This window comes from Colletotrichum phormii (assembly GCF_030913505.1).
Source record: "Colletotrichum phormii strain CBS 102054 chromosome Unknown BDP81scaffold_1, whole genome shotgun sequence".
Classification (NCBI taxonomy): domain Eukaryota; kingdom Fungi; phylum Ascomycota; class Sordariomycetes; order Glomerellales; family Glomerellaceae; genus Colletotrichum; species Colletotrichum phormii.
In genome coordinates, this window is record NW_026851443.1 from 570,964 (window position 1) to 582,373 (window position 11,410).

At 53.0% G+C, this 11,410-nt stretch overlaps 2 protein-coding genes across 2 annotated transcripts; one reads left to right on the top strand and one right to left on the bottom strand.

The window, feature by feature from the left end:
* The first annotated feature begins 796 nt into the window (after nt 1–796).
* Nucleotides 797–1,985, top strand: BDP81DRAFT_412452 (uncharacterized protein). The gene is made up of 2 exons (XM_060589218.1): nt 797–963; nt 1,130–1,985. The coding sequence occupies exon 2, from the start codon at nt 1,172–1,174 to the stop codon at nt 1,616–1,618; it is 447 nt and encodes a 148-aa protein (XP_060451359.1). The 5' UTR covers nt 797–963; nt 1,130–1,171; the 3' UTR covers nt 1,619–1,985.
* Nucleotides 1,986–9,009: 7,024 nt separating this feature from the next.
* On the bottom strand, nt 9,010–10,560 carry BDP81DRAFT_2330 (uncharacterized protein). The gene has a single exon (XM_060582839.1). It carries the CDS (start codon nt 10,279–10,281, stop codon nt 9,091–9,093), a length of 1,191 nt encoding a protein of 396 aa, XP_060451360.1. The 5' UTR covers nt 10,282–10,560; the 3' UTR covers nt 9,010–9,090.
* Nucleotides 10,561–11,410: the final 850 nt, after the last annotated feature.

The following is an 11,410-nucleotide window of genomic DNA, read 5'->3' on the forward strand; positions in this document are numbered from 1 at the left end:
GACAATCCTTGTCATTGTCACAGTCGTCGGTGGATGTGCGGATCATGGATGCGATGCAATGCAAGGCTGAGATGATAACGACGACGACGACTAAAGACAGGACGGCAATGAGATGTGATGCGAGGTAAGGGAACTAGCGAGAGGGAAAAGCCGAAATGCCCTGCTCGTTGGGAAATGATTGGTGGCTCCCCCCGGTGGGCGAGTCTATGTGAGGCAGACGTCGACATTGGCTGATGTTATCTCGCATCTTTCGATTCTGATGGGATTATGTCGCTTTGTCCCCCCTCGCGACTCCATTACATACGGCACATTCTGACATCTTTTCTCCACGAAGAACTGTACAACGACCCTTGGAGGATGAAGGGACCTCGGCCGAGTTCGTGTGATGGAGCTCGAGGAAACCCAAAATCAAATCAAACGAAACAATGAACACGACAGCAGACAGTGTGGACATCAACCTAAGAAAAGTCGTGTCATTGTTCGGCCGTGGACGGGGGTATTAAAAAAAAAATTTAAAATAAAAAAAAGTTTCCTTGTTCCTGCAATGTCGTGCAGATGGGGATGGAGCTCGATGGAGCTCGCTGCTCGGCTTCTCCATCATCGTTGAACAGGTCCGACCAAAGTCGAGTTACTCTTTTGAGCATCGTGATAGATAGAGTCGAACGACGAAAAGATGAAGATGAAACAGATGTCGACTGGGGGTGTTCCCGAGATGGGGAGGGACAAAAAGACTGGGAGTTCTAAATGAGTGGAGGGCGGGTGCAGCGTGCATGGCGCGTTCTGCAGGTACAGGCTCGGCCAAGTACGGTTGCGACGCTGCTCTCTATATTGTATACGGAGTACGACTCTGTCAAAAGGAACGATTACGGATATAGGTTGGCGATTCGAAACCTGTCAATCTGCGTGTGCCACTCTCCCGCGTCTGCAGTGCCAAGTGGTTCGTCGTCCGACGTCCGGCGTCTGCTGGATGACTGATCAGTTTCTTGCTATATCCATGGCCACCATCCCCATCTTCATTCCCGCCCACGGTCAACCCGGCCAATGTTCGTGTTGCGGGGGCCACCAACCATCAGAATTTGGAGGTGGGGGCGCGGGAAGAACAAGAGACGAACGAGAAGAGAATACATACATAGATCCAGGGGTCCATCCTAGGCGGCTGACCTGATTTTGGATGTCTTGGACCCCACAATGCAATGCAGGTATAATTCCTCCAGTGCCCTCCCCCATGTGGACTGCTCAACCTGCGACGCCAGAACCCCAGTCCAACCTAGCTCTGTTCAGAGAGCAAAGCGAAATGAGCAGACACACCAGGGAGCACACCGCCAAGCACCTGCCACCCGTTGCCTCTTCACCTTCAGCCACTCTCAGAGCTTCTCACGACCGGAAGACGGAGGAAATCGTAGATCTGCAAGTCGGTGAGCGACACGAAGCGAGAGGCACTGTATGGACAATCTCATGGTTCAACCCCTGTCGTGCCTGGGTTCGTCCGCCCGAGGTCTTCTTAGCCTTCTTCACTGTGTGGGGCTCCTCTCATAGCTCTCTCTATTCTTCCTTGTCGCTCTTGTTCTTGTCCTCCCCACACGGGCGCAAGGATAGGGGACTCATGTATCTGCGGTAACGACGTTTTGACGGCTGATGGAAAAAAGAAATGGCGAGGAGATTGGGGGCAGCGACAAGGGGAAGCTGGTTTTTGTCTTTTTTGGAGGCAATGAACAACGACATGGGAGGGTGTGTGTTCTGTACGGATACCTACGAATAGACTGTAACGGAACTATGGGACGGGAAGAAACGCAAATGGGAAACGCGTCGGGAAGGAATGTGATCCGTTGACGTTTACATCCAAGCTCGAGGAAAGCTCTGCAGAATTGCAGTGCAGACCGCTCATGTTGGGCCCCGTTTCTTGATTTGCTGGACAGAGAGTCAGAGGTTCAAGGCAATCGGTGTAAGCCCGTTGGCTGGAGCCTCACCAAGAACTAATATTCGAGCGTCCTCTCTCTCTCTCTCTCTCTCTCTCTCTTCCCCAGAGATGTAAAACTCTCACCCTCACATTAACACACAGACAAAGACGCAAGGGGCACGTATCCGTACACACACGCGCGCACATACATACAAATCGCCGCTAGAGATGCACAACACCCGCAGGCAAGGCTCACTGACTCTGGGTTGCCCAGTGCTGAGATGACGGGATGCCAAACGAAACGAACGCTGACTTGCCATCCCAGCACGACGGTCCGTGTCTGCTTCTTGACTCGGGTTTGGCATCTTCCTGGGTCCTCTTCGACTCTGAACTCTGACTAAGGACGGATATTCGTACGACCGTACACTAGAGCCACATAGCAAACGCGACAACGAACAAGACAGATCACCGCGAAAATTCCCCATGATGAAGAAGAGGGTCTAGTTAGCAGTTCCGCTCGGTCAAAGCGCGAGGCAAGTATACCTTGCTTTGCTTTGCCCTGCACAGAGAGAGATCAACAGCCGCGACATCCCGACGACGATGATATGACAAAGTCAGGGTCTTCTTTAAAGGAGGGAGGGGGTGCTTCCCTCGCCTTGCCTTGCGTCGCACGGCAAAGTACGCCATCACACTCGGACTCATGAACATCACAATGTTAAAGAATCGCGGGGGGGGGAGGCGGCGGTGAAGGGGGAAAGATGGGTGGCAATGGCACGGAGGACGGGATCAACGGAGCCCACAATAAGGCTAGGATCATGAACGATGAGTATCTGCCATCCCCAGGGTTCCCGAATGGAACCTCATTTCACAGCTCCTCCCACTGGTGTTGAGAAATTCAGAGTGAGACTCGACAAAGAGAGAGGCGTGCTTGAAGCTTGGATCGAGAGAGGCAAACGAACCCTCCCCCCGCTCCCCCCCCCCCCCCCCCCCCCCCCAGCTCCGCCCGCGGATCGGAATCTACCTCGCACGACGCCAAGACGCCTTTTGCAATTTGAAGACGGCGAGGTAGTGCCTTCGTTCCGAGGCTTCCATTACTTTGTGAGGCTCTTTTCTGGTTACGCCGCTACGTTTGCACAATATATCTATCGCCGACTAGCTCGAAGTCTAGCAGGCTTCTAGCCTAATTCACCATGACGAGAAATTGCGGCGAAACGGCCCGTGACTTTTTTGAGGTCCAGTGTAGGTAGGTGGGTAGGTAGGTAGCTTTGCGGTGGGTGGTTAATTCTGTGCGAAACTCTTTGGCCCCGCTTCCCTCTTTGGGAATCGCGTGATCGAAGGACGCGTGTTTCTCGCGGTGCTTGTCCTCCCGGGACGACCCCAGCACTGAAGGCTGATAATCTGATTAGCTTAGCTTGAACGGGAACCGTGTTTGGTGATTTCGAATTCTTGCTGCTTCCAGATTGATTGCATAGATAGGATGTGGGGTCGGTCCCGGGTGGGAGCTAGGATTCAGGAATAGGTGATTTTTCCTGCGACCTAGCTAAATTTGCCCTCAATTTGACTTTTTGTACAGGAAGCGCCGGAAATAGCAAGATGGAAAGCATCTCTGAATGTCTATATATCTATCTATATTATCGCGAGCCTCGGCAGGTTGGAGTCTTTGTCTGCCCAAATGTGCGAAGCCGAAGCTTGAGTCGTGAATCAAGAGGGGGAGGGAGGGGTCTAAGTGCGTTTAGTCCGACTATTTATGTAATCCAACGAGGAACACGCGCAGCGTCGTATCTGCAGATTACAAATCTTCTACTGCGTAAAGAAAGATCGCCAAATGTTTGAGATACATGTCAAAAGCTTAAAACCCGCGTGACTTTGGTTCGGCGTCGCCTATCAAAACGTTCAGTCACTTTACCTGGTTATCACACACACACACACACACACACACACACACACACACACACACACACACACGCACACCCCCTTCCTTCCATGGGTGATGGCATCATCAAAATCGCCCAACGTTGTTCGCCGCCCCACGCTTCGTCCCGCTCGCATAATGAACGCAAACGGAAAAAGCCACGATTAATCTAGTCATTGTTAATCACTGGTGGTCTCGATCTATCTTGGTGATACATACCAAGGAAAGCCAAACCCCGTGGTGGCCGGAGCGCTCTGCGGTTGATTAAATGATACGGATAGAGAGACAGCAACCGAATTTCCTTGGAATCCGGAGCCTATCCTTCACAGCTGGGATCGTCCTTGGTAGTCCTTCACAGTGCTCAACAAAACTCAACCATCATCCTAGAAGCACAATCTGAAATGTAAGCAGGTAAATCCCCGGATTCGCTACTTTAGCGGTAGTTTGCTCGCAACTCGATGTCCAACCAAGAAAGCCGCGCTAGAGAAAGCCACCGTCGCACAAACGTGCATGCGAACTCCAAGATTGCCAGATTGGCGGAGGGGGTTGTGTGTGTGTGTGCGACTGTGCACCATCAACGATCAGGGTGAGTAGGGGGTAGGTACGGTGGTACGGTAGGTAGTCGCGTCCGGGCCGGTGGTCGGTGTTCCGGCTGTGGGAAAAAGAAAATAAAAAAAGCCGTTTGCAACCCATTCGGCATGGTCAGATTTCTCGGTTCCTGTTCCAACGTTATCAATTCTTTTTCGTTCGCAACGGGATCTGCAAGACATCACAGGGCAGTGGTTGTCCTTTCCGAAAAGAGGGAAAGAAAAAAAAAAAACCAGAATGCTGACGTCCAATGACGTTTGGAGTCGCACAACGGCCCTACAAAATTTACACACCCCATGAACAAACAGCACCGAACGGGCAAAAAAGACTCCGGGATGGGGTGTGAGTGCAAATTGCAACCTAAGCCTCACGTCACTCCCGGCGCCGAAGCCGAACCGGCAGCTTCGTGTATAGTGCGCAGCTACCAAGTATCTGATTTGGTTCTGAGTTGTTCTGCTCAACTTCAAACAAGGGTTCGTATTTGGTATATACCCCCATAACTGAGTTACCAACTGACCTTAGGTAATCCCAGGCACTTACAATGCTAAAACTAAGCGCCGTCTGTTTGGAATAGACTACTGTTTATAAACACTATTTCGGGGCCCGGATTTTACACGTGTAAAGGCTTTTACGAACGCGGAACCTGGTATGAAGGAAAGAACCAAAAGACAGTGCAGGAATGTGTAAAGTGGTTTGTGGATAGACAGCTCAGCCGCAGAGTCCCAAGTTCACCAAGGCACCAAGGTTCTTGAGGTTTCATCTTTTTTTGCCACGATGTTCCCGGAGTTCAACCCACATGGCTTCGACGGGCGTGTGGCCCGCAAGCCCGCAAAGCGCCGGGAAGCCTAGAACTCGGCCGGCCGTCGCGCACCGCTCCAGCCCGCCCCTCCCAGGCCAGGCTCCGACGCGTCTCTCATTGCGGGTTTCCGTCAGAAAAGGTACTATAGCTTTAGCACCGGCGTGTTATATGCATACAAGTGTACCGGGATGATTGTAGCTGAGGGATACCAACTTACGTCTTCAGCTCTTCAGCTCTTCGGCTTAGGTAACAAGCATTCCTTGTGTCATTAGGTAAGCTCCGATAGAGTGGGAACGTCCCGTCAAGTCTCGATGGGTTGGAAAGCATGCAAGACCCTGCCATGTTGCGCTCAACAGCGCATACTTCTTCAATCGTCGCGTACGGTGCTCCATCGCCCACGCACCCGGCGTTTGGAGGTTCCATTGGAACGGATGAGAACAAGCGAAAAGAAAAAAAGACTGAGAAGTTGTGAGCTGGTCCCTGTCCCCGTCGTTCCCCATTCTCCGCCGCCATCGCCGCCGACGCCGTCTGGGTTACACTCGAGGTTACTTTACACGTACCACGCTTACACACGCACACTTGCACGCCTCGCGCCGGGAATCGGGGATCGGGGGGAGACTGTCATACGGTATACCCAACCTGTACTATCACCCGGTCTCGTGGTCCAAGACGTCTATGACAAGCGGCGCTAGAAGACGAACCAGAGACCCGAATGGACGGTCCAGCGAGACGTGTGACCATTTAGCAACCAAGGTAGACAGAAGAACGATTGCCGAAACGTGCTCCCTGCCCTACTTGTAGTACTGCGACAGTGCAAACCTGTCTCGGTCGCAACAACGCAACCTCGAAATTCCCGGGAGATGACGAGAAATCTCGCCAAACCACAAGTATGATGAACCCTTTTCTTCGTCATCTTTTCTCCTGAAGAATGAGTCTCTCCTGAAGGCATCCGTACCCAATGCCTCAGACCCAAGATCAACGGACCAATCACCGTGCGCGAAGCAAAAAGCAGGATTTCCTTCAGCGGCCGGACCCCACGTGCGACCTGATATCTGCCTTACCACGAACCATCCCGACCACAAGCCACCATTTCTGGAAAAGTGTACTCGATGGCAATTGGGGGGGGGTCCAATATCACCGTGGAATATGATGTTGCAAAAGTCTTAATCCTCCGACCATGACACTATATCCAACGTTTCAAAGAAGCATGCGTCATGGCCAGAGACAGAGACAAGATAGGCAATGTCGTCAAATGACACTTCCTCACAGTGGGAGAAAAACCACAGCCAAGAAGGACCAAAAAAATAAAATCATCCAATGATCCAATGATCCCAAATCGATACGTTCTGCGACCACACAGGACCAGGGGGGCCGCATCTGCAAGAACTGCAACGGCAGCAACTGCACACTGCACACTGCAGCAAAGCGGAGAATGCGACAGGCGCCTGGCGCGGATAATGGCGGTGGGCGATGGACGGCTGACCGTGGGGATAGTGGGGTCCATTTTTTTTTCTTTCTTTTTTCCCTTCCCGTCCTCTTTTCTCCCGTCCGAGTCTCTATCTTTTCCTGACAAGCATTCTGCTGTAGGTACGGATACTGTGCAGGCAAGTGGATCGTTGAGGCGGTCGACGACAACGACAACGTGTTTCTTTACAATAATTCTTTTTTCCGTCCTACTCAAGGAGAGCCTGCCTGCGTCGCGATACCGGGGTCGTACTTCCTCTTTCGTCCTTCTCGTCCGCAGCAGCCCCCCCCCCCCAAAACAGAAGCAAGCGAGAGAATAAAACGCCATGCAGACGGGAACAAGAAGAGAAAAATAAAAATAAAACCACAACGTTGCTGCATGGACTCCACGTTGCTTTTGACGTACCACCGCCTTCAGCCACACCGCACCCTGCTTGCCATTAAACAGATTCGATCGTCAGTACGGACGGAGTAGTGATTGGACAACTACGGATAGGTCGCAGGCAATAGCAAAGAAATCAAACCTCTTCTTCCTCCCACATACCATGAACTGCCAAGTCTTTCCCTCTGAAAGTGGGGGATTTTCTACAAATTCCGCCCCGTGGGACGGACCTGACGATGAACTTTGAAGAGACGGGACCGGGGTATGGTCTGGTTACTGGTATAAGATGCCCCCACTTTCTGCGGAAGAGGCGAAGAACCTAGGTACTTCGTACCTCTTTTAACCTCTTGAAAAACAGCCTCACGAAAATGTGGCTATTTTAGAATTCACATCCTAGTCGGGAACCTTACTCCCCCAATCGATGCCTTGCATCATCACCACCACCACCACCACCACCACTTCAGCACAGACTTCCCTTCGCCACCGTCATCGTAGCTGTCAGAGGGGGAACTACCAACTCCTACGTAACCGACGGACCTATACTTACCTAACCCCCTACCTTATCCCATTGACATACACTTCCAGCCGCAACCCACGATGCCATCTATCTGCCGCACCACACAAGCGCGCAGTCGAGGTGCGGGGTTTGTAGTGTATTTGGCGCGCGTGTTAGACATACATAACGCACATATAGGACTAGGCGTTGACAATATTGCCTGCGCAAGGCAAGGGGGCAAGAGAGAGAGAGAGAGAGGCTCACCACCTTACGTAGTGTGCGTAGGTAGACAGAATCCCCTCCTCCGGCTTAGAAAACAGAAAAAGAAACTTTCAACGCAGGGACCACGAGTTGTCTCAGACTTTGTCGGCGCTAGAATAGATCACGAGGGGTCTTGAGTCGATGAAGCACCTTGGGAAGCTACCCATAGTTCCCATACTCCGTACAGCGTCGTAGCGAAAGACGTCTGCCTCTTTCTCCTTGCGGTCGTCATCGTTTGTGAAGTTTTCGCCGTCGGCGTCAATAATATTGTTGCCAAAGTTGTCATCGGGTCGTCCGGAGTACCCTGGGCCGCATCCCACACGCATTTTTACCCATACCGCTCACATACCTTACCTTACACATGGACACATACGCACACAATAGTGACAACAGTGACAGCAGTGACAACACCGGCCGTTCCCAAAAAATAAAATAAAAAGCTCAGACCAAGCCAGCGACTGCGATCTGTGTCAAAAAAGTTGCGGCACCAATCGCAAACCGCTATTGGATCCCCCCCCCCCCCCCCCCCCCCCCAAAAAAAAAAGAGAGAAAAAAAGAGGCCGAAACCGAAAGCTTGGGGAGCCGGTTCGTCAGAAGCCACCGCGGGGGACCGAGCTGCGACACAGCCGGGCTGCATGGGGATACCGTTCGCCGTTTGCTATTCCCCAACACTGACTCCGTACGGATAATATCTACAATCCCATACAAATGGTGCAAACAATCATATCACGAGAGCAGGCTCATGTTACACGAAATAGTTGAACAAATAGGACATTGTTGTTGGTATCATTGATTGGTTTGTCTACTAGCCCGCGCCACCCCCGAAGCCTCGCGGAGGGGTGTGGCCGATTCGGCTGCCCGGTTGTAAGGCCATCGCTCTCAGGCGTGCCTATTCTCGTCCCTTTTTGGTACATTGCCAGTGACCCCCACCATACGGTTTTGTTGTATGTCTTGCGGCTTTTGGTCCCTCTTCTCCCCACCACACTGTTGCTTTACACATTACTTCGACCCCGTTTGTACACGCAAAGAAATTCGTTCCGTCGTTATTGAAAAAATAGAAGATAGCCCTGCGCCAATTGAAGAAAGGAGTGTTGACCGAGCCCAGTCCGTAACCCGAGGGTCAATATGAAACGCCGTGATCCAGTTTCGGTCCCCGTTCGTGCGCCGTGCATGCAAAGCAAATGGTCCCAACCCGAATGCAAAAAAAAGTGATGCAAGCAAAGTGCCCTGCCGTTGAGTGTCGGACGTGTCTTTTGTGTTTGGTGTTTTTTCTTTGGTGGGTGAGCGGCGACTAGCCAATCTTGATGCTCTTTCTGCGGTTGGTGAAGCCGCTGAGGATCCGGCTCCGGGTGTTGGCCGCCGGTGAGCTAGGCGATTGTACCTGAGCGACGGGGGTGGATGGGGTCGGGGGCTGGTTTTGCGCGTTCTTCTTGGCCGCACGCATGATATCGTTGTAGCTGACTGCGGACCAAGGTGCCTTTTGCTCGGGCTCTTCCCTGATGTCGGCGTGCGCCGACAAGGGGAGGTGTCCCAGTGATGGTGAAGACAGGCGATCGCGGGAGGAGTTGTTGGCAGCGAGGTCTCTAAGCTGAGGACGGCTGCGCTTGCGGACAATGCTGAGAGTCCTCTTGAATAGTTGAGAAGTGGGAGTCTTGGGTCTCTCGGGCCTCTCAGCCTCTACTTGTTGCTCCTCGGCCCGCTCATCGAGAGGCTTGCTGGCGTAGGGGTCGACGCTGAGGAAGGAAGGCTTCTCCTTGGGTAGCATGCTGCTGGTGATCATCATGCTGCTAGATCTGGGTGGGTGGAAGACGGGAGAGAAAGAGGCGCCGCTGGTGGAGGAGGTAGACATCCTACGCGACGAGGGTGCCGTTGATGAGATAACCAAGCGACTCGGTGGCCTGCTGGACTCCATGGACTCGGGCGAGGCGGATCTTCTGGTAGAGGGGAGGTCGATGATGGAGGGCTTTCCGGCAAAGACGACAGACACGACGCGGGCAGTGTCTTCTTGGCTCTTCCTGCGGACGGGGGAGTCGGCGGACTCTGCGCTCTCGGACTCGTAATCGTAGTCTGAAAACTCGTCGGCGGAGGAGGAAGCCTCTTCTTCGGAAGAGAGGTAGACTTCTTGGGGTGCTGCTTGTGTGGATTGGTTTGTGATGATCTTGAGGGCCATGCCGTCGAGGAGTCTCGAAGCTCTCAGAGAGCTCTTGGCTGGTAGTGCTGGTGCTGTTTGGGTGGGTTGGGCCTTCTTGGGGGAAGGGCCCGTCATCTCTCCGTAGTAGTCGCCGTACATCTTTGCGTTTTCGTTCTCGTTCGGGGCGTCGTCGTTTTGGACGGATGGTCGTGGTGCGTTGGGAAGCGAGTCTCTATAAGAGGTCCTTTGTGACTGCTGATCCTTCTTGTCTGTAATGGTGGAGGTAACACGGTCCTCTCGGCTGGAATGTACCGACTCCCTTACGGGCATAGTCTGGCCGGCCAGAGACATGGTTGGCGGTGACGTGAAGTTCGCGATCTCCCTCGAGGAAATCTGAGACTGGGCGGTTTCAGTCGACTCTTCTCGCAGTGCAGCTGGTCTACAGCGAATAGTGGCAGCTGACTAGCAGGTGGTTTGGTGGTGTAAGTGTCCAGGCCTGTTGATGGGCTTGGAGTTGAGAGAAGGTATTCTGAGGTAGGAGTAAAGCAGAGTTACTCGTTTGGTGAAGCATAAGAAGGGGTAAAAAGCACCTAGGGGTGTGAGGTGGGAGGGCAGAGGAGGATATATCTATGGCCGGGTCGGTTAGGCACACAGCACACTTGGACGGGTTGGGGACGGGATGGGATATGTTCTGTTCGGGTGGACTCACATAAAGGGACGGGGGGTACGAAGTACAAAGTAACCTCTGGATGGGGGGGGGGCTCGGGGGCTCCAAATAGGTAACCAGGGGGGGAGGGGTGTGGGATTCGACAGGTCGACACTCCGTGGAGAGAGAGAAGTCAAGATTGAGAGAGACAGAGAGAGAGCACAGATGGCACTGCAAGAGACAGAGCCGGACAGACACCAAGATGCTCCTGCACTTTGCACTTGCACCCAAGTCCATGTCCACCAAGTCCCATGCCCTGATCCTGGCCTGCCCCCCTAGTCCCGATCCCGGTCAGGTCCTCATCCTGAACGGGGTCCACTTGGGTACGGGGACGCAGTGTCGAGGATTTTAGTTGGCACAGTACAATGTACCGGGGGGCTTTTGTGGCAGCAGCGCCAGCGAGAGAAAGCGAGGCAGGGGCTGGGAGGTCAAGTCCCCGCTAGTCCCTGTCGCTCCTCCTTCAACCTAAGGTACGGAGTACCTACCCTACCTCGCCAGGTGCCTGTTCAGTAGGTATCCACTCTGCAGGATGAGGTACGTACCTGTTCTCCCGTCAAAGACTCGAGCCATCGACACCTTACCATCTCGCATCTTACCTAAGGCATTTCCTCTGTGCAATCCACCACTCCCGAACATCATCAACTAGAGCGCTCAGTCACCTCGTTTGCGATGTGGCTCAATCAATGGCTGTGAGTCTGTCATGTACACACAGATATCCGTACTGCTCACCCTAATTACCTAGCTCTCCGTCAATCTCTCAACCTGTCCATGGGG